Source organism: Carassius gibelio, chromosome A3 (genome assembly GCF_023724105.1).
Source record: "Carassius gibelio isolate Cgi1373 ecotype wild population from Czech Republic chromosome A3, carGib1.2-hapl.c, whole genome shotgun sequence".
Classification (NCBI taxonomy): Eukaryota; Metazoa; Chordata; class Actinopteri; order Cypriniformes; family Cyprinidae; genus Carassius; species Carassius gibelio.
In genome coordinates, this window is record NC_068373.1 from 32728809 (window position 1) to 32752452 (window position 23644).

Consider the following 23644-nt stretch of genomic DNA (forward strand, 5'->3'; position numbering starts at 1 on the left):
TAAAACATGAACAGATGCATGGTGAACTACTGTATTCATTACAGTATTTTTATTATCTGACATGCATTTGACAGTAATATTACTTATTTTTCTTCAAATGCAGCCACAATCTCTTTACAACAAAACAAGTAAAAAACAAGCAACCATCTAGGCATAATTATTATTATTAATAGAGACATATTATTATTACTACATGGACATAGCTAAAGCTACTGAAGGCTACAACAGTAGCTTAATATATTGTCAATTTACTCACGTTAAACCGAACATTTATTTTGATGGGCTGCCATGAAGATCTTTGAGTGTCTGTGTTTATGATATGACAGTTTTCTCAAATGAAACGGTAAATTCTCATGAAGTGACGGTTTATGTGTTCGTGTTTATTTATAAATAAATAAATAATAAGAAAATATCAGTTAATGTATTCTGTGCTTGCAGATGGATGATGGATGATAACGCGGTGTAACTTTCCTCAGCTTGATTCTCGCGGATCAGAATATGGGTCAGCACTAGAGGGCAGGTTTATGATACATTACAGTAGATAATCTCACGACAGTCTTCTTAAATCTCTGTTTCTTAGTGTAATCGATCTCGTGAGTGAGGAGTGAAGTCTGTCGATGTGTTTTGGAGACTCCAGAGAGACTCAGATGAGTTTATATGTGCACATTTCATCTTCATTACAATACATCTGACTTTTGATTTCAAGGCGTTGGCGGAAAATGGCACTTGGTGCAGGTAAGATCTAAAGAAAGAGAACCAGATCAGTATTTGGGATGTTTAAAGTAGCTACCGCAGTAAAGAGAGTTTGCTGTTTGATATTCAGATTTATTTTGGCTATAAATACGCAGTGCGCTGTCACAGACATGGAAATAGTACTGAATATCTTAATTACTCTTTATGAACTCTTAATTGTATAATGCCTAAAGCTCTGACAGTTGGACACTAGAGGAGTGAAACTGGTGTGATCTTCAGCTTGATCTGTGAGTGTTTTCACATCAAGCTCTTGTCTGTAAACCCTTGGTAAGTCCACAGTAAGGAAAGTGAAAGAAAGCGTTCTTCAGGTTTAACGTCTATTACCAATAAACACGCAGACTGCTGGAATTAAAGAACATTGTTTTAGGTCGAGCTGGATGTGTGAAAACTTTCACAATAGCATTTTATCGCGTGGCCGTTTTTGTCTAACATTGTCATACTGTTGCTGGTTTATTCCGTTGTTCCGTTACACTTTGTTTGACAATACGGTTTCGGTTGTTGTGCCTTTGCTTGAGTACATGGCTTCAATATTCGGATTTGCCAAAGTGTCACTTAACCCTTTCTTGATCACTTAACTATTCTGATCTTAAAAATTCGGTCAGTTAACCCTTCCCTGATGAACACATTATTGCCACTAACATCACTTTTATCTTTTTTATATATAGATGTACATTCATATATTTTTTTTTTATATAGATGTACAATGTTGAGCACAATTATTTCAGTTATTGCACTGGCGATTGATCTTCTTCTACATTGTTCTGATTTATCATGGTCATAAAGAGTCACTATCCCTCTGTGAAGTTCTGCCAGCGATTATTGGTCATTATGTTTTCTAAATATTTCTCTTAGCTTCTGTAATACGTTCAGTTTTTAATGCGGGAGAATCAACTGAGAGAAGACGTGTTCATCAGGCGGCTGAAGAAAATCTCATTGAAAGACAAGGCAGCATGTGGGCGATAATAATCCAGAGGAATGTTTATGGTGAGTGCTTTTATTTGGTTTTGTTGTCCTTCTGAATTAGTTGATATTAGTTCATTAGGAAAAATAGAGACACCACTAACTTGCTTTGTAAGTTATCAACATTACTAAATGTTTAAATCTAGCTTTATTTTTAACCCTTTTAACGTTACATGAAATATTTACAGTAAGTTATGGATTTTGCTGCAAAGTAAGATTTTTGAAGTCGTACACATTCTACCTGGCTCTCGGTTTGCTGATAATACAGTACTGAAGGCAATTCTGATTAATTGAAGTAGATTGATTGATGAAAGTTCTGAGGAGATAATGATTTTTGAAAATATCTGTCAAGCTGTTGTCTTACACTTAAAAAATTAAATGTACAGGTATAAATTAATTATCTATTTCATGCAGTTTAGAAACTGTAAATACAACTGTGCCAGACAGCTCTTGACAAATATGGCAATGCCCTCATCCAAAAGTATCGGGAAAGAGTAAAGACCAAAAAGTTGCAAATCACAATGACACAATATGCCTTCACCATGAATAAATGTTTGGTTTGACACTGACTCACTGTTTTCAGTATGTTATCGTAGTTTCCAGTCGTAACATTATTTCTTCGTACCAATCCCCAATAGTATTTTGTTATTCACTCAGCTTCAGACATTAAGTTCTACAGACCAAAAATGTTGAATTGGCTCAACTTAAAAAGGATTGTTAGAAAACAGTTGCACCTCTCCACAAAACTAACAATCTTAAGTTAACCCAATTTCATATTTGTTGTATGACTGATAACTTAATTTCAGTCAGTATAACTGTTTTTACAAGAGTTGAGTGAACAAGAAAAAGCTTTGGGGAATTAGTACCAAGTTTGTTTTTTGTTGTACTGGCTTAAAGTTTTTACAGTGTGCATATAATATGATTTATACACCTCTCTGTATGTGTGTGTGTGTGTGTGTGTGTGCGCATATATTGCTGTAAATTTTATGATTAATATTGTTTTTACTATGATTATTTCATATTTTTATTTTGTGGATTTAAGTTGCCCATATAAATTTAAATATATTTATTTTAAGCTTCTATAATACAGCAAAATCATAATTTAATTTCATGATTCTTACAATGTCTTTATAATGATACGTATAAGACACTTTTTTAAACATCTGTATATAAGTATATGCATATACTGTTGTTTATTTAAATTATATTATTATTTTTATATATTCTTATTGCATTTTATTTTCTTGATTATTACTATTTTATCCTATAATATATCTACAAAAATATGGTTTATAAATCAGTCCCTATATCTTTATTATTTTTGCTTATTTAATATTATTTTATTTGCTTAACTACATTTTATTTTTCTTCCTTCTTCACCCTCTTCCTTTTTGATATATATTTTATTTATATATGTATGTACAGCGGGTATAGAAAATAATCACATTTTGTTGAAGATGGACAGTTTTTATTTTGTTTATTCACTGCTTATATCATCCAAGTGTAAAAAATAATACCAACATTTCAGAAAAATAAAAATAAATTACAGTCACACAGCTGGAAGAAGGATCCTCCCTTTGGGTATTTTTTCATCTCTTTAATTACTTCTACTTTAATATTTGTCCACTCTTCTTTGTAGAATTGCTCGAGTTCAGATTAATTTCATGGTGTCCATTGGTGAACTGCAGTCTTAAAGTCATTCAACACATTTTCAGTGGGATTTCAGTTCTCCAAGCACGTTGTGATCAGTTTTGCTGTGAGCTTTGTGTCATTGTTGGAAGGTAAACCTTCTTCCTGTTGACATCCTTCTGGCACAAGGCAGCAGATGTTCCTCGTGAATTTGACAGTATTTGTCCCCATCCATTTTTCTTGTGCTCCAGTCCCTGCTGCAGATAATGTGTTTCATGTATATTTATCAGTTATTTGTAAAACAATTTAATTTGTAAAAAAGAATTTAAACTTCTTCATTGGGTTAAGTTCCTAATTTGCTGGTCAGTAATGAACCTTTTTAAATGCAACATAAAAAGCTTATACAAATCAAGTGGTTGATTACGTCTAAATTTACATTAAGAGGCAAAACCCACAGAGTAAGCAGTTATGACCAGTAATACTGTTTTGAGCAGCTAGAGTAGATCTAAATACATGTATTTATTAAACTTCAGGAAGGCCATCTAGGGGTTAAACAATGGAAATACATTTCAGTGGTATTTATTATCTCTGGCCTCCAAATGCCCCTGATTTGCCTCTTTGCACTAGAATTTAAAAACATTTTCTCTATTTTAACCCTAAATACTACACTTATTGATATATAAATAATAAGCATATCAGAAAATGTATGCTGTTTCATTCCACAGAATAAGATGCTAGTCAGCGTAGATATCAATTAACTAAAAAACACCACGCGTGCTTCAGTGTGTGTGTGTGTGTGTGTGTGTGTGTAGTAGAGCACACATTCCTGTGTCCTGAGCAGGACTGTATTGTTGTGCCCCCTTCCTCAAATATGATGATAAAAAAACACCTACTATAGGAGTGAATATAGAACTTTAATCAAATAAAAAACTAAATGAATAAATTGTATTATTTACAAATCACAATTGTAGCTCTCGACATTTACCTGTGGCTATAACTTTATTATGACTCTAATTTATTTTACAGTCTCAAGCATTCAGAAATCATGCAAAAGGAAACTAAGCAGTTTTACTATGATAAAACCATGGTTTATTTTTGTAAGGGTTGTGATATGCAGGTTTTTGTTGAAGAAATTATAAAGGCTGTGTCATCTATAGCATAAAGGTGTCCAAAAATGAAAGATGAAGTGAATATTTGAATGAAATGTTTGGTCAGTAGCCTAAACAAGGATTTGATCGTCCTGTAAGTGTAACAGCAGCAATCACATGGCATTTGTAATAACATCTACATAACATTGTTTATATTTGCCTACATTATGTATTTTAAAAGTGTTATTATTAACCAATCATTATTGCCTTATTATTTTTTTATATAATGCATTTTAAGTCATTTTAAAGGCTATTGATGGCTTAGGTCTGTTTTTACAGTATAGCAAAAAAAAATATATATATTACAGTATATTAATACTTTGTAAATTATTATTTGAAGTAACAAAACCATGGTTAATTTGCAGTTACCATGGCTACAAGAACAATGATTTGTGGTGTTATTGTTAAAACCATGGGTAATTTTCGTAAGGGAACCTGAAAAAACTTTCACAGGAATGTGCCTGAAAGTGATAAATGGGCCTCATTTTTACCTAAATGATTTATACTTTATTTTAATAAATATTAAAAATGTATAAGGTGTGCATTGTAGCTGACACCTAAATGAACACATTACAATTGTTTTATGACTGCAAGTCTTTCTCCTCAAATGCTATTGAGCTTCAAATTTGTGTTTGAGCCCATGTGAAGGAGTAGCATAATTTACATATGATTTACAGTTTATTTTAATAAATATCAAACATTTAATTCAATTGTGCATTATAGCGGACACCTACATGAACAATTACAGTTGTTTTTATGACTATAAGTCATTCTCCTCAAATGCTACTGACGTTAGTGCGAGCGGTCGCGAGCGCGGATGGGAGAATGGAGGAATTTTTTTTTTTTTTTTTTTGGAGCAACTGGGATGGTGCCCCCTCTGGGAGTTGGTGCCCTAGGCAGATTGAGTCAGTTCGGGAGTTCGTAGCGGGTGGCGATTCATTTGAGTCAGTTTGGGAGTTCGCAGCGGGATCGCGAATCATTTGAGTCAGTTCGGGAGTTCGTAGCGGGATCGCAAATCATTTGAGTCAGTTTGGGAGTTAAAAGCGGGTTCGCGAATCATTTGAGTCAGTTATGGGGGTCGCGAATCATTTGAGTCAGTTTGGGAGTTCGGAGCGGGATAGCGAATCATTTGAGTCAGTTCGGGAGTTCGTAGCGGGATCGCAAATCATTTGAGTCAGTTTGGGAGTTAAAAGCGGGTTCGCGAATCATTTGAGTCAGTTATGGGGGTCGCGAATCATTTGAGTCAGTTTGGGAGTTCGGAGCGGGATAGCGAATCATTTGAGTCAGTTCGGGAGTTCGGAGCGGGTTCGCGAATCATTTGAGTCAGTTTGGGAGTTTTCAAATTGGCCATAACATTTAATTCGTTGCTGCCAACTGGGGTGGCAGCAGGGGTGGCAAGGCTTTCTTTTGCCACCCCGATAGATCCGCCCCTGGCCCAGTCTGCTCTGTTCTCGTTCTCCACTTAGGCGCGCTGCATAAAGGAGATAGAGCTTTTTCACATTTGGCTCCCAAACTCTGGAATAGCCTTCCTGATAATGTTCGGGGTTCAGACACACTCTCTCTGTTTAAATCTAGATTAAAAACACATCTCTTTCACCAAGCATTCAAATAATGTATCTCTTAAATTGTGACTGCAGTTGCATTTGATCAAATGTGCATTATTATTCTTTAGCTTGGTTTAAACTAATTAATTTAACTCTGTTGGATCAGCAGCTATGCTAATGATGTCTCTATGTGTTTCTCTGTTTCTGCTGGGATCTTCATCCCGTGGTAACTAGGATTTACACAAGCTCCAGTCTGGATCCAGAACACCTGAGAAGAGATGATGCTGACCCTCAGAGGACCTCAGATGATGCTAACCCTGAATCAACAACAGAACTAACTAATATTGCTACAAGTGTGACTGCATCATATAGAAATTATTAATTAATCATGTTAATAATGTTCATCATCTGGCTGACTATACGTCTTGTATTAGTTTTTCTGAAAAATCCTGTCATACGTGCACAAACTGACAGTGACCACTTATACGCTACTACTAAATATTGTAGAAACATAATTTTCTGTAAAGTTGCTTTGTAATGATTTGTATTGTAAAAAGTGCTATACAAATAAACTTGAATTGAACTCTCACATCTGCATATACAAGTGCACAAGTGAGTTTTTAAAAAAAGTGAAAGTTGTGACATTTTCCAAGTATTGGTACCCATACTCTGAACCGGTGCTCTGCATTTAACCCATTCAAGTGCACACACAGCAGTGAGAAGTGAACACACACACACTGTTCATTCACTCCCCCCTCACCTACGACAACTGCCAGCACTGAGACTTGAACCTGTGACCTTCTGGTAACTCGTCCACCTCTCTAACCATTAGGCACACAGCATGTTTTTATCATTGTGTGTGTGTGCAAATTGAAAGATTCAGCTGTTCACATCAGAGCTGTGAGTGTAAATTTCACTTTCAAATTTCAACTTATAAATACGAATGTTATCATGACAAGTTCTCACATTCAGATCAACAAGCTCTTGAATTAAGCTACTGATTTACCTCCATAATAACAGGATATTACCACCAACATTTTCACAGATCAGAATAGTGATGTTAGTGACCCAGGGAAATGTACTGTGAAAATTGTGATTAACCTAATGAATTGGAAACCGTTATTCAATGGTATAGCAACCGTATGACAATATTAGACAAAAAAAACGGGGAACACAGCCATGCAATTAAATGCTATTGTGAAAGTTTTCGTGTTTATTGTTAATAGACGTTAAACCTGAAGAACGCCTTTCTTTCACTTTCCTTACTGTGGACTTACCAAGGGTTTACAGACAAGAGCTTGATGTGAAAACACTCACAGATCAAGCTGAAGATCACACCAGTTTCACTCCTCTAGTGTCCAACTGTCAGAGCTATAGACATTATACAATTAAGAGTCGCTACAGGAAAAAAAAAAAAACACAAAACACAAAAACGAAAAACGGTTTAAGCATTAAACTATATTTCTGTGGAGTTAAAGTATTTGTAGCTTGTCAATATCTGTTTGTTTTGTGTGTGCCTGTTTCATGTCATGTTTGTTTTGTTTGTTTATTTCCAGACTATACACGAATGCTATCGACTGCGAGAGTAAAAGAGAAACGTGAGTGCTAGAATTTCAACTCAATTTATATCAAAAAACATAAAAAATAGTCCTAAATAATGACCAAGAGAGGAGTAAAGGGGCCAGAGTCATATATTAGGATTCACTCAATCTATTGTTTTCACACTAGAATGTACTAATTATTCACACTTGTAAATCCCATATAGAAATACACATTCGTGTAAATAAAACAAACTGCAGGCCTGTGCAGTATTCAGAGACAGGATTCAAAGATACAGAGATACTTAGATCATGCCGTCAGGTAGTTCTCAGTTCTGATAAGTCCCAATAGTTTCAGGGAAATGTCTATTTGAAAGGAGGGATAAATGCAACCCACATAGCAAGCGCACTTGTCCCACATGTGACCTAGAATAATCTTAGAATCCTTACATGAAAAGAAAGAGAGAGAGAGAGAGTATTCAACCGTTATCATGTAAATTATTGAGAAGGGTCTGGCTGCAGACTTGCACTTGCACTTTCAGACTTGCACTTTCAGACTTGCACTCTCAGACACTTGTGCTTCCGCTAGCGACGTCACTTGCAGTCTTTATTATTATACATTTTTTTCTATTTATTGATAACTTTTTGTTTGAATCTTTCAACATTTTACAACAGTAGCCAGGTGGTGAAGACAAGAAAAAATAAACTAAATTACAATGTCACTTGCAATCGCTACTTGCTCTCTCCGCTACCTGTGACGTTACTTGCAATCAACACAAATCATGCATGTTGCCAATGGAGACAAGACGGTGTGGTGGTGATTAAACGATTAAAACTAAATTAGTAGGCCTACTACTATACACAAAGTCTTTCGTTAAGTGTTTTCCTCCTGTAGAAAAAAACAAACACTTAATATGGCATAATGTATTAGGATACGTTAAGTTCAATTAAAAGACCAAATTCGATATATAGTTATTATTTAATGTACAACAAGGAAAGCAGATGGCTATGAACACAATGCGAACACTTAATGTGGCCTAATAACAGACTAAGATGATAAAGACAATTCAGTAGGCCTAGGCTATATCTTGTTGACTCAACGTATATACAGACCAGCAAATTTGAACGTGCATTATGAAATGCATTAAGTGATTTTAAAAGGATCAGCTCCGTACAGACAAACAGATGAGTACAGAACGCAGTGCGTTAAATTGTACATTAAACGTTTTCCTCCTATAGAAAATCAGTATAAATAAAACACATAATGTAGCTTAATGTACAAAGACAGTGATATAAACAAGTTGTAGACAGTTTATTCTATATGGAAAAATGTTTAACGCGAAACTTTGCGTGTTGTGTTTATTCACCAGCGTCTTGTCTCCATTGGCAACATAGCGCAGAGTGCAAGTAGCGATTGCAAGTGACATTGTAATTTAGTTTAATGCAAGTCTGAGAGTGCAAGTGCAAGTCTGCAGCCAGACCCTCTTGAAATTATTTGGTTTACTATGGGACACACACTGATCTATGATAGAGAGTAGGGGTACATCATTTTTATTAGTATTCTGTCATGCACAAGCATTAAATAAAATGATCATGAAAGTATTTTATTTAGATTCTGTATCCATGTGATGCTTGGTGTGAGGAACCGATCCATTCAAACCGCATTCATCAGCGATATGTATCTCCTTCCTCTGTAGCTATAGGAACTATTTAAAAATGTGCCATTGAGACATCTTACAACAAGTTTTACGCAGCGATATCAAACGCTCATTGGCTCTCTACGCTATTTAGTTTGGAAACAACTGGCGACATCAGCAACAAATGATGGCCTGATCGGCTGAGAAAAAAAAAAAACAGTAGTTGATGACAGACAATCATAAAAGCTGTGAAAATTAACCCTAAAATACATGTCTGTAAACTCACCAACAACCTCCAGGGAGCTACAGAAGCTACAGCAAGATGCAAACCTCTGATCAGCACCAAACATAGGAAGGCAAGATTCTTCACAAAAGAGAGCCAGCAGAGTTTTGGAACCGATGAGACAAAGATGAACCTTTATTTTAATGATTGTAAAGCGGGAACTGAAAAAAAGAGGGAACTGCAAATTATCCTAAGCATACAAGCTCATCTGTGAAGCTCGGTGGAGGTGGTGTCATGGCATGGGCATGCATGGCTGTCTCTAGAACAGGACCTATTCATTTTAATGATGACTTATTGTATGATGAGAGCAGCAGAATTAATTTGATGGGTACAATATCATCTTAGCTACCAATATTCAAGAAAATGCCACCAAACGCATTAGAAAGCACTTCATATTGGATCAGGGCAATGACCCAAAACACCCTGCCAGTTCAGTCAAGGACTTTATCAAGGCAAAGAAATTAAGTCTTAGATTGCCCAAATCAACCTCCAGATTTAAATCCAATTGAACATTAATTTCACCAGCTGAAGAGGAGACTAAAGATGGAAACTCCCCAGAACAAGCAACAGTTGGAAATGGCTGCATTAAAGGCTGAAGAAAGCATGTGGTTATTAAATAAACAAATATAGCAATGGGATGATTAATAAGAAAATAGAAATGTACAAATGACAAAGTTGGGAGAAGTGAGGGCGAAGCGAGCCACCTCTCATTCCAAGTCACCGGTCTTTATACTCTGGTGAGTTAGTTAAGAATGGAGTACATCTGTTGTCCAAATTTGCATCTGCACTGTGTAACAGAGTCAGTAGGGGGAAAACAGGCAGGCGTAACAGTGAGTGCTATCAATGTGTTGCTGAATGGAGAACGACTGTGACTATAGGAGTCATTTACAAGCAAGGCATCTTCCAATTTAAGATGTTCCAAAAGTATTTGGAACTTAAAGGACTCAGAAGCGTTGTCAGAAAGGACATTGTCTAGTGCAAGCTCAAGCCGAGCTAATTCTCTGAGATCATCATGACTGAAATCGGGGATTGTAGGAGTGGGACCTAGAGGGTGCATTGGGCAATAACTCTCAGAATGACCCAATGAATGGTAAGATCGGTCAGGTGTACGAAGCTGTCTATCATCTCGACTGTACTCTCGCCACCAATCATCTGAAGTATGATCCAAGCGATCAGTCAAAGCAGCCTCTTGTAAATAACGCACTTTGTCGCTTGAACAGCTATAGTAAGGATCTGTTGTTGGTCGATAAGAAACTTCATGAGACGGCATACTGGGCCACAACAAGGAATCCTCATCATCTGTATGACAATGAGAGAGATCAGACAGGTCATGTGCCCGTAAAGGAACATAAGTATCGTAGCCACAAACAGGCGGAGGCGAGTCCTTCTTGCTATCATGGGGTGAGGTAAGACATACCTGAACTACACTTACTATTGCTCCACCTGCCTACTCTCTTTAGACTGTCTGTCAGTTCCTCAATGAGATCTTGTTTGCAGCCATGAACTGCAAGGAGGTATTCATCTCTAGGTGGCACCAAAGGAGTATGGTGTAACCTAATATATTTATAATGTTAAATAACATTTTTAAAACATTTAAAATTTGAATGTATAACATTTATAACATTTATAATAAATGTATAACCTTGGGTCCTGGTACTCCTCGGGCATGTTAGACAAATTCAACACAATGTTTTTACTGGAACACAGAACACAGTTTAAAAAAAAATTTCTTTCCACCCTAGCGTCCAGTAATGCCTTAGTCTTGTGCGTAAGGGTTGCCAACCTAAGTCTTACTGGAAGGCATGTAGATGAGGTCTTCTCGGCGGAGATCCCACCCGATAGTAGCTTCATAGTTACTGGTCCTGATCCCTTTAATGGGCAGGAATGGATGAAGTGACCCGCCTTGCTGCAGTAGAGGCAAAGTCCTTGGGAACTCCACCTCTCTCTCTCCTCCCGGGGAAGCTGAGCTCTACCCACCTGCATGGGCTCGAGATCGGAGACGGGGCTGACTCTGTCCTCTCTGCCGGTGCTTGAGTCCTCTGTGCTGCGAAACTTGTGACTCTGCTGAAACCATCCCATTCTACTCAAGCAAACGTCGAAGTGTGTATTGGTAGTTTGAATTTGTCCGTTAAGCTGGGGAGGAAGGTCCAGCATGTAAATCTCACTTTGGACATGGTCAGCCAACCCATGCAGGAACCGGTCCCACTGCGCCTCCTCATTCCAATGACACTTTGCGGCCAGGGTACGGAACTGGATGGATTACTCCGACACCGAGTGCCCCCCTGGCGGAGATCGACGAGTAGTCTGGCCGCCTCCCTACCTGCTGCTGCACGACCGCAAACCCTCTTCATCTCTTCTGAGAGTGCCTGGAACGAGGCGCAGCATGGGTCTTGATTTCCCCACACCGCCGTTCCCCAATGAGCCGCCTTGCCTGACAGAAGAGTAAGGACAAATTCCACCTTGGTTGAAACGTCTGTGGCTGCTATGAGAATTCATCGAGCAATGGGTAAGGAATGCTCTGCAATACTCCAGCTCACCTGAGTATCCCTCTGGCGTGAGTAAACAGGGCTCATGCTGATGAGCTGGCTCAGGTGGAACTGGTAGAACTGGCGGTGGGGTTGTGCAGCGGGGCTTTTCAGATGTTGGAGTTGTTGGGTGAGCTCGGACACCTGCGCCACAAGAACTTGGATCACCCGACTTGTGTTGGCGATACTCTCTTCTTGTTGGTCCATCCTCGCCATGCTGCGAGAATGAAATCATCCCAGCTGGTTGTGCCTGCTGCATCCATGATGTGGTCAGATCGTTCTTTGACGACTCAGAGGCAGGATGCAAAAGCAAAGCGATTTATTTACCAGGTAGAGAATGTAGTCAGACAAACAAACAACAAGGAAGTCCAGAACACTGATGGAGAGTGGCAATGATCACAAGCTCTGATGGTGGGTGACGCAGGGACCTCGGTGGGCAACCAGTGATGATCCCCGGTGATCCGGTGCTGATCCAACACAGCCAAGGGAACAGAAGGGAACACAACGGAGAACAACAATGATCTGACAACATGAGACATCAGTTACTGCACTTAAATAGACAGTACTGGCACTTCAATATATTAGTCTTTAGTGTACTGGCACTTTTTCGTGCATACTGGTACTTCTGACATGTTGGCGGTACTGAGTCAAAGGGTCAGTGTCTGGGTGTTTTATAACATATATGTATTATGTGCTGGTTTAGTTATTCTGAATGGATCCATTTAGGAACATGTACAGTCAGGTTAAGGCAGCAGGTTTAGTGATCTTTTGGTGTCTCCCTGTTGTCCGTGTTTGGTATCACAGCTCAACTGGTTTAATAAAAAATGTTGTAAACAAATTTCTCCTCCACGTTCAGACTGAAGAAATATTTCTTCTGAGATTTCAGTCTTACTAAAACGCGATATCAAAATCACTACACATATTTGTAATGTTATTCAAGAATAACATCAAATGCATCAATGCAATTATAATTTTCCACATTCATTACTATTAAATCAGTTATGTAAATGGGGGAGACGGACTCAGTAGTATACTGCACCAGGTGCACAATACATTTTCCTGCGTGGCATGGCATCACTGCTGGTGGGAGGGGTCCTGTCACCTTTTTTGAGGGGGGGCCTTAGAGATGTCTATTACACCACTGTGTACAAGTATGTTATGTACAAATGCAAGGAAATGTGAATAAGAAGTATGTGTGTTAAATCAATAAATGCATTAATAGTATTGTGTATTGCATGTCTACTGTAAAGCTAACTGTTGGTGAGATGGAAAGCCTGAGGGAAGTAACTGTTCACATAATGCACATAATGTTCACCCGATTCACGAACTGTCTGTGTTTGTGCTCTTGTGTTTTACAGTGGGCTTAAGTATTCCAGATTTCAGTCTCCCCAGCAGTAAGTCAATTAATAATTGCATTAAAGCAACAGCAAAATGTGAATGTGATATGTGAAAATGTGCAAACTCTTACAGTGCAACTTTTGTTGTACGTGATTTTCAAACTGATTTTCATAAAAAAAAAAAATGTTTGCTATATTTAAAAAAAAAAAATGTTTTTGAATGAAAATCAGTATGAAAATCACATACAACAAAAGTTGCACTGAAGAGTTTTTTTTTTTTTTCTAACAATAGTATTTTACATCTCAAGAGTATCTTGATTTCAGACTTTGTACCGATGTTTGTACTGGGAAACAAAGAAAACACTGTGTGAGAGCCTTGCTAGAGAAATAAATGCTTAACAAGAGAACTCACAAATTAACCACTGTTTGATTAGCTCTTCTGTATGGATGATTATGTTGGATGTTCAAACACTGTCATAGAGAATGTGTGTGCCTTTTAAATACCAAACGTCTGATTTGCTCATTGCAGTGAGGATTGTTCTCCTGGGGAAGAACGTGTCAGATAACAGTCGAGTGGGAAACTTCATCTTAGGAACAGATGCGTTTAAGAGTGAAGCTCCTGATGAGAAGATGCTCCATCAGAGCAGTCAGAGAGTTGGAGGAAAACTAAAGAAAAGTCACGTGACTGTCATCATCAATTCTCAGGTGTTCCAGCCAAACATCTCAGATCATCAGATCACACAGACGGTGAGAGAGTGTGTGAATCTGTTTGATCCAGGACCTCATGCCTTTATACTCATACTGAAGCATAAAGACTTCACCGAGGAGGACCTGAGAAGAGTGAGGTGTGTGCTAAAAGAGTTCAGTGAAGAAGCCATTAAACACACTATAGTGCTCACGACTGATGAAGAGACACATGGTGGTCAACAGGCTTCTGTGAAAGTTAATGAATTCATTCAACAGTTAACTGAAGAGTGTGGAGGAGGACACCTTCAGTTTAAGGATAAAAAAACAATCCGCTCACAGATTTTCAAAAGAGTTAAGAATGCACTGAAGATAAAATATCATCCTGAGACAATGGAAGAAACACCAAAGATCGCCTCATCAGTGGACGCAGAAGACAGCGGATCCATGGATTCTGATCTCTCAGAGGATGAAAATATTGATGAGAGCCATAAAGAGAAAAAGGAAGAAAGAAGAACGCGCGGTTTACCTAAGTTCCCAAACCCTTGTAAGTCCTCATAGTTTGTTGCCTTAAAAATGGAGAGACCCCCAAATATATTTGGTACACTTGAGTGTACATTTACAATTATGAGTAGAATTGCAGTAAATAACAAAATATTTATATTATCAAAAATTTTCAAAGCTTTTTTATAGAAGCATTCAACCTGATTAATTATGGACTGATTTGTCTGAAATCAAATAGCTAATCCATATACCACATGTGATATAATCAAACTTAAAAACAAAACTGAAAAGCATGATCATATGTTAAACATATGTTTCTTAGTATTCTAAAGCTAGTAAGATTTGTTTCAAGCAACTTTTTAACATGACTTTTAAAATCTAATAATCTAAAATCATACCAAAATATTCTTATTCTGATACTTGTTCTATAATCTGATCTTTAATTTTAATGCTTAATTCTGATACTGGTAGTTTTCTTATTGCAAAGCATATGGACTTTGTCTTTTTAGCATCTAAAGTGGCCTAGTGGTTAGAGTGTTTGCCTCCTAACTCTAGGGTTGTGGGTTTGAGTCTTGAGCTGGCAATACCACGACTGAGGTGTCCTTGAGCAAAGCACCGAACCCTAAACTGCTCCCTGGGCACCGCAGCATAAATGATGCTCACTGCTCCTGGTGTGTGTGTGTGTGTGTGTGTGTTTGTTCACTGCTGTGTGTGTGCACTTTGGATGGGTTAAATGCAGAGTATGAATTCTGAGTATGTGCCACCATACTTGGCTTTATGTCATGTCACTTTCAATCATTTCCCAAAATATTTGTGGAATTTTTTCATGAATCAGTTAAGAGGATGAAATACTGTAGCAGGAAAATCAAGCTCTCTGTTAGTGATGCTCTAAATACAGAAAGACAGATATGTAAAAGTTGAATATGAATATGAATTTATCTCTCTGAGGGGAACTGACCATCTTCAGAAAACTTTCTCCTCTTCTACTTTTACTTCCATATAAAGCAGTGTTTCAGTGCAGCGCTGCTTTGTTTACAGCGGAAATATTCTGTTTTTGCTTTAGATCTTGAAATTATACAATTCAAAAAAAAAAATCAATTAAATCAAAAACAACTGCTCTTGCTACATCTATGTAGCACTGCTGTCTTTTCAGTATAAATGAAGCATTACATATCCTGTTACAGCAAGCTCATACTGAACCATGACCCCAAAGCCAAGGTACACACCAAAACCTGTTAGAACGTCATCAAACCAATCATTTTCTCTCTGTGTCTTTAATTTTGATTGTAGTTAGCAGGAGAGAGCGAAGTCCATCTACGGATATTCGTCCTGATAGTAAGTCAAACAGCCTGCAAATTCAAAGACTCTGAATTTTTTTAATTGGGGACTGATACATTCTTTGCTACATTTTTCAGTGTCTAAGCTGAATCTGGTTGTGTGTGGGAGGGACGAGACATTAAAATCCTCCATATCAGACCTGATCCTACAGCAGACAGTCAGAAGATCAGAGTGTGTGAGGAGAGAGGTGAAGATTCATGGCCGTCTGATCAGTCTGCTGGAGCTTCCAGCTCTGACTCGTCTCTCAGAAGAGGAAGTGATGCGTCAGACTCTCAGCTGTCTGTCTCTCTGTCATCCTGGAGTTCATGCTTTCCTCCTCATTGTTCCTGTTGGTCCACTTATTAATGAAGACAAAGCAGAAATAGAGAAGATCCAGAAGATATTTGGCTCCAAAGAGCATTTTGTTCTGCTCTTTGCCACTAGTCTCTCTGTTGAAGGACTTGCAGAAGCTTTTGTCAAGTTCAACACAGAATCTCAGAGGTTAATCAGTCTCTATGGAGGTCAGTACAAAGTGATGGGGTTAAAGGAACCTGAAAACTCCAGACAGATCCCAGAACTACTGGATTATATAGAGAACATGAAGAATGAACCCTATTCACCTCAGATGTATGTGAAAACACAAGAGAACAAAGTCAGACATGAACTGGAAGAACAACACAAGAAAGAACTGGAGGAAATGGAAAATGAGATCAAAGAATTAAAGCAGAAGATTCAGACAGGTGAGTGAATTTTGCTCTCAATGTAGAACCCATTATGATTATGTCCTTGATGTAGTCGATACAAATCTGGAAAACATTTATTGCTTAATTATCATTTTCCATCAACAGTTGGATATTACATTGTCTTAGTAACAGTCTTGCTATAAATTGCCAGGGTAACTTTTACAAATTCTGTAAAAAAAGCAATTCACACCCATTGAAGGGGACCACATCATGATTGCCAAGCATTGGTCAGGCCAGTTTTTGTGGTTTCTTCACTTGTCAGCTTTGGTGAGTGTGATTTGACCAAGTACAACATGTTCATGGATCATCATCCTTGTTAATCCTGGAACAACATTCCAATCAACCAATCAGAATTGAGATATAACTTTTCAGGAAATATCTGTTTTAGGCTTACAATCAGGGTTGGGGATTGCGGTAAGTCTATATTTTTGGACAGTAATGTTGATCCAGGAACATGTCTTACTTGGCAAAATCACGGCAAACATCATCTTTAGTTCAGCCAATTGAGACCATTGGGAAATCATTTTGAACTCAGACGCTGATGACGTGATGACAGGCCATAACATGTATTTAAAATGTGTTTTAGGAGCTGGAGATGAACAAGATGAGGATTGTCGGAGGATCGTGCTGATCGGGAGGACAGGAAGTGGAAAGAGTGCAACAGGAAACACTATTCTGGGAAGAGAGGAGTTTGAAAGTGACTTAATTTCAGATTCAGTGACCACTGTTTGTCAGAAGGGAGTTGGAGAAGTCAATGGTCGATCAGTAGCTGTTATCGATACTCCTGGTATCTTTGACACAACACTGCCAGATGAGCAAGTAGCAGAAGAAATAGTGAAATGTGTTTCACTCTCGTCTCCTGGACCTCATGTGTTTGTCATTGTGTTGAGTTTGGGAAGATTCACCAAAGAGGAGAATGATACTATGCAACTGATAAAAAAGATCTTCGGTCCAAAAGCTGCTCAGTTCAGCATCGTTCTGTTCACTGGAGGAGACAATCTTAAGAGTAAATCTATAGAGGATTATGTGAAGAGAAGTAACAATGCAGGACTCAAGAAACTGATCAGTGATTGTGGAGACAGATTCCTGGCTTTCAATAATAATGAAGAACACGACAAAAGTCAAGTGATTCAGCTGTTCAGCATGATAGAAGAGCTGAAGAACAGTAATGAGGGTCGATACTTCACTAACAGCATGTTTGAGGAGGCTGAGATGTCCATTAAGAAGAGAATGGAGGAAATAATGAAAGAGAGAGAGAGAGAAATTCAGGATCAACATGAGAAACTGAGAGCCAAATATGAGACAGAAATGGAAGAGCTCAAGAAGGGACTTGAGGAAGAGAGAAGAAAAGCAGATGAGGAAAAAATACAAAGAGAGAAGGAGTTCAGACAAAAGGAGGAGAAACTGATAAAAGCGTTTGAGGAAAAAGAGAAAACAGAGCGACAAAAACGTGTGATTGAAAACCAGAAACGATCAGAAGAAGAAATACAGGAAAGAGCTGAATATTATAGAAAAATGGAAGAGATGAAGAGAGAGATTGAAAACCAGAGATCACAGTATGAGAAACAGCAAAGAGAAAGAGAAGAAGAAGATAGAAAGAGAGAAGAGAAATACAGACGAGATCAAGAAAAGATGAGAAATGAGAATGAATGTGCCATGGCCGAATTAAAACAGAAACAAAAAGAAGAAACTAAAAAGAGAGATTTCGTGGAGAAAAGGAGGAATGAAGAAGAAGAGAAAGAGAAACAAGAATGGGTGAGAAAAATAAAAGAGGCTGAAAATGACAGAAAAGAGATTCAAGAGGAAATTAAAAGACAGCAGAGAGAATGGGAGGATAAAAATAAACGACAGATGAGAGAACGAGAGGAAGATGAAAGAACGAGAAAAGAGAGATATGAGGATCAACTGAGAGAAAAACAAGAAGAACTGGAGAAAATGAGAAAGAGATTTGAAAGAGAGAGAGAAGAAGAACGACAGAAGATTGAGGAGGAGAGACGGAAACAGAGAAGAGAGAAAGAAGATAAAGAGAGAGAATATGAACGAATGAAAACTGAAACGGAAAGACATTATGAAAGACTAGAGCGAGAGAGAAAAGAGGAGTGGGAGAGAAGAAAAAGAGAGGATGATGAGAAACAAGAAAACGAGAGAAAGAGATGGAAGAAAGTGATTGAAGATCTGAAACATGAACAAGAAGAAGAGATTGTGCGGAGAGAAAGAGAGGAGAAGGAGAGAAAGGAAAGAGAAGAGAAAGCGCGAGATGCAATGAAAGAGAAACATGAGATAGAAATAAGATCCTTGATGAAGAAACATGAAGATGAAGCCAGAAGACAAGCAGAAGAACTGAATGATCTGAGAGATGGAAAAGAGGAGCTCAGACAGATGCTGAATAAGGATCAAAAACAGTATGAATTACTGGAAAAACTCTTTCAACATTTCAAAGAAGAGAAAAGTGAGGAAGTGGAAAAACTAAAAAAGGAGATTGAGGATTTAAAAAATAGATGGTGTTCTGTTATGTGAAGCTTTTTTTCCTCTTTATAAAGGAGCCAGAATTAAAGCTCTGGTGTAAGTGAGCTAGCACACATAATAAAACCAGCACAACCGATGAAACATCAAGTCCTGCAGGCTTTAGAGGTTAATATGAGGGAGACTGTCACACGTCGGTCAGGCTTATCACCCACAGCGCACTCTCTCACTCGAGCATTAATCACCAGCACCTGTTCACAATCCAGTCATTTAATCACCAGCACCTGATCTCATTCATCTCACCACCACAAAAGCCCACACCTCAGTCAGTCTGATCTCGTAGCTGCACAGCGGAAACCTCCCGCTTACAAGCTACTAGCATTGACTCTCTACTAACCTCTCTACCTAGCTCTTTGTCTGTACTCTTTCTTTCTGTATTTAGAGCTCTTTTGTCCAGTCATCATAACCCTGCTCAACACTGCCTCCAGATTCACTCACTTGCACACAATAGAATTCGTAAAAACAGAAATGCAAACTCAGAATATGATGCAAACCTGCTATAGTTAAATAACACATATCCTTTTATTTTTTCACTGAATTTAATTTTTATAAAGTACCAACTGCGCTGTCAAGTTAGCAATGCTGGAACTGATGTGTGTGTGTGTGTGTGTGCCAGCGTGATCACTTCAGCTGTTTCCTTGGTGTACTTTTATTTGTGTACACTCACAATGAAAACAAAGCATTGTGCTTTTTTAAAATAAAGAATATAAAAAGAGGATTTCACTTTCACTTTCTGTCATTTGAGTTTCCTTTCTGTGAACAGATTAAGCATGTTACAAAAATGAAATGAAACTCATATATAGGTCTCATATAAGTCCTATAATTATATGTAGCATATATAGGCTATGTTACACGTCACAGTTTTTTTCTCCCTAGTTTATCTGTTAACTAAATCAAATATATTTCAAGAATTTATTCCTTGTATGTATGTACTGCATATTTAACAAAATGTAGTACTACTGAGTATTTTCACATCTAGGTGGGAAAAAAATTATTTGTACTACTGTCTGTTAAAAAATAAATGAAAATAACTGAGCATAGTAGATTCGTTTGTTTTTAGATATGATACATCTTCATTCACTGCTACAAACTGATGGTGGTCATATAAGTATGATTTAAACCATGCTAATGCACTTCCATTGATGCCAACAAAGTGTTCAAGTCTATGCAAAAGAATGTTGTGAACCCCATCACCCTCAACCCCGTCACAAATTTATGTATTTCTCATTGTTACGGGATTGTTGTAAAGGTTGAGTTATTTAATTCATTTATTAATAATTTCAATTTTAAAAAATAGTAATGGTTTCAATATATATAAATAAATACAAAAAAAAAAAATATATATATATATATATATACTTATCAAAATTGTGGCAACAAAAATATTGTTATTAATAGAATTATTTGAAATGCTTTAACAAGGTTCCTGCATTACACCCACATTAGCATCAGAAAGCCTGTGCTGTTACAGTCTTCAACCTCGTGACACTTTGACACACTAATATTTTTGGAAAAATATTGGCAAGACAATTAGGAATGAAGGTATTTCTTGCTGGTTCCCATCTGACATGTTGAGGACTAAAAAAATTAAATTGTAATGTTAGTTAAACTTCTAAATTATTGTTGTTATTGTTACAAAAATAAAGAGACCATAGACACATAATTTGAGTATTTTTTGTTTCAGCCCTATAAAACTGTGAACATTATGATAAATGTAACATTTGTTATCATTAAATTGTCATGAGAGACACATCAGCAGTACGTAGATTTGATATGTGTGTCAATGTATTAATAACCCGAACCCGACAACGTTTTCAACTAACCGCAAAAAAAGAAAAATAAAATAATGTACCCGACCCGCTTCCTGACCCGCATTTTTAAAAAGCAGTAAATGCTCATCGTAGCGTCATTGGGCCATAGATGTAGGAACTAGGCAAAAAAACAAACAAACAAAAACTAAAAAACCTTAATATATTCTAATTTTGTCAAGAATTATAAAAAATCATCAATAAGCTTATAATTTGTTCTAAAATAGTCTAGTCTGGCTATGTCTATTTTGATGTTTCTGCAAGTTCAGCAGACAGTAGGTGTGTTTACATGGACACTTTTTGCTTCCATCAGAATGAATTCATTCTGATTGGTGAATACGAATGTAGTGTCTACATGAACGCTGAATGAAGTGATCGGGTTGATCTGTGCGTTTACATGTCACAAGCTTCTGATCAGATTTACTCTTGACATGTGCACAATGCATGAATATACAGAGTTCCCCACTGCTGTTTAAAAAGCACACGTTATATTGATCTACTTCGGGTCCTAATTAGGCGATGACCAGCACATGAACTGTTGTGCTGCTTAACTTTACTTAAGCAAAAGTCTTATGAGAGTCTTAAACAAGGACTGGTGGGACGTGGTCGTGTTACACTTCACATACGCAGAGTGAAAGGGGAGATTTATAATGACAGGACACTTATTTATGACACTTTATTCACCAGGAAGAGCAGCTCGTTCTGCGTGTCATACGTCATTACACCATTTCTACGTCACTGCACATGCGCAGTACTCTACAGGTTCGGTAACGGCCTGCTGGTTCCAAAATATGCAAGGAGTCATTTAATTGTTTAGTAATAAACTGGTGTTTTCTGTGTCGCTGCAAAGATGAAGTTGATGATGGAGACACGCCATGAACGCTGGAGAGAAATGCACATTTCATATGGATTACATAATCAGAGAGTAGCCTATTTATTTTGGTTTTGAATATTTTTGTTTAAAAGAAAACATTTCAAGCTTTCTGTAATATATAGCCTATATTTCTCAAATCTGTGAGGCACACGCTGAGTTTCGGCGCCCTCCAGTTCACATGCAAGTGTTCGTGCCAGCGCCTTATTACATTGTCTGCTATATATTTGCTTTTTATTTATTAAATACATGCAATTGATTGATAAAACATTGATCAAAATTAAGATACAATTTATACAAAACTAAAATCTTTTAAAAAGAGTTTTCTATAAAACACAACTTAATGAAGTCGTCAAAATCATGTTTTACCAAAAACAGCGCCGTTGCTCCCCAGTCTTCACCTGTTCTCTCGCCGCCTCCATCTCTACGTGAAGACTGAGCTCCTGCGTCATCTTCACCAGTTATTCAGACAATAAAGTGTAGGCCTATGTATTTAAAAGATGTGTCTAGTACTATATTAATTACAAAGGTTTAATTAGCATCTTTATCTGAAACGACCCGACCGACTGCGACCCGAATATCATAAAAAATATTTTTGGATGACTCGTAAATGAATGTGTGAATAATGCATTACTTCAAACATTAATATCTCATGAATTATCAGGAACTAACAGGAGCTCGTAGTCTTTCATTAAGGACTTCATGGATGAACAACACATTAATTAAGACATGAGTACATCATCATGATTTATGATTTATTAAACATGAAGTTTTCTATGTTCACAAAAATCAGGGTCTTTACATTTTGGATAAAGCAATGCTTATGGTACATGATTCAACTAATGTTTCTAATTAAATATGATTGATGAGTTCTCAAGCATGTTCATATCTTCTTCATATTAGCCTGCATGTAAATGGACAGAGCCCAACACTGGCCAATCCCAGCACATATCAGGAGAACTCTGTTCACATCCAAATACAGTAGTCATCATTAACTAAGCATTAGCTTCTCATGAGTTCATCGTGTGTGTGGCCGCTCAGATCTAACAGATCACTCTTGACTGTAATGTAGACACATGCATTGACTGTATAACACATTCAGGAGTCACTTTATGAACAAGATGTTCAACAGAAGAACAACAGGGCTCCCACGCAGAAAAGAAGAGTATATACTGGAGATTTTAGAGGAGTTTCATAAAGAGTTATTAAGAGTTTAGCTCAAATCCTGTCGGCCAAATTATCTCTGAAAAGCCCTGAATGTGCTCTGTACAGGACATACAGAACTGTGACATGTAATGTCTCAGAGAAATTGCTGAAACAATCTAAAACTCAAGCTTTAGCCTCCCGCTCACTAAAATCCCTGGAAATAACATAAATATGTTTTCTGCACTCTGTACCCCACTGTAAATGTACTGACATGTAATGAGTCCACATCGGTTGCTTGTTACATCAAAATGTGTCTCCTTACCTTAAAAAAAGACCAAGCGGTTTGTATATTTTGTCCTCAAAAGTGAAGCCATCACGTCTGGATCGCCCCCAGGTGACTGGTCCCAGTATAGGTCATAAACCCCGCCCCCCTGGAACATGAGCAGGGCAGGAGTTAGAGGGGCGGAGCTTCTGGGCTTGAGGTTATGTTTGGGCCTATGATCTCAATAGAACATCATTATGGAGTAACACAAAATACACAAACATATACTTTAGTTACGTAGTCAATTAATATGCAACATGTCTAGGCTGTAGTCAAAGATTAAATGTAATATTAAATATTCATTATAATAATAAACAATCAAATGAAATCACTATCAACAAAATTCATAGAGGGATTTGTGCATAAATGTTG

General features: G+C 37.5%; 1 protein-coding gene across 1 annotated transcript; it reads left to right on the forward strand.

The window, feature by feature from the left end:
- The first annotated feature begins 502 nt into the window (after positions 1–502).
- On the forward strand, positions 503–19732 carry LOC127956145 (GTPase IMAP family member 8). Its single transcript, XM_052553883.1, has 7 exons — positions 503–735; positions 7591–7632; positions 13376–13411; positions 13884–14585; positions 15833–15877; positions 15958–16599; positions 17189–19732. Exons 1-7 carry the CDS (start codon positions 720–722, stop codon positions 19117–19119), a joined length of 3414 nt encoding a protein of 1137 aa, XP_052409843.1. The 5' UTR covers positions 503–719; the 3' UTR covers positions 19120–19732.
- Positions 19733–23644: the final 3912 nt, after the last annotated feature.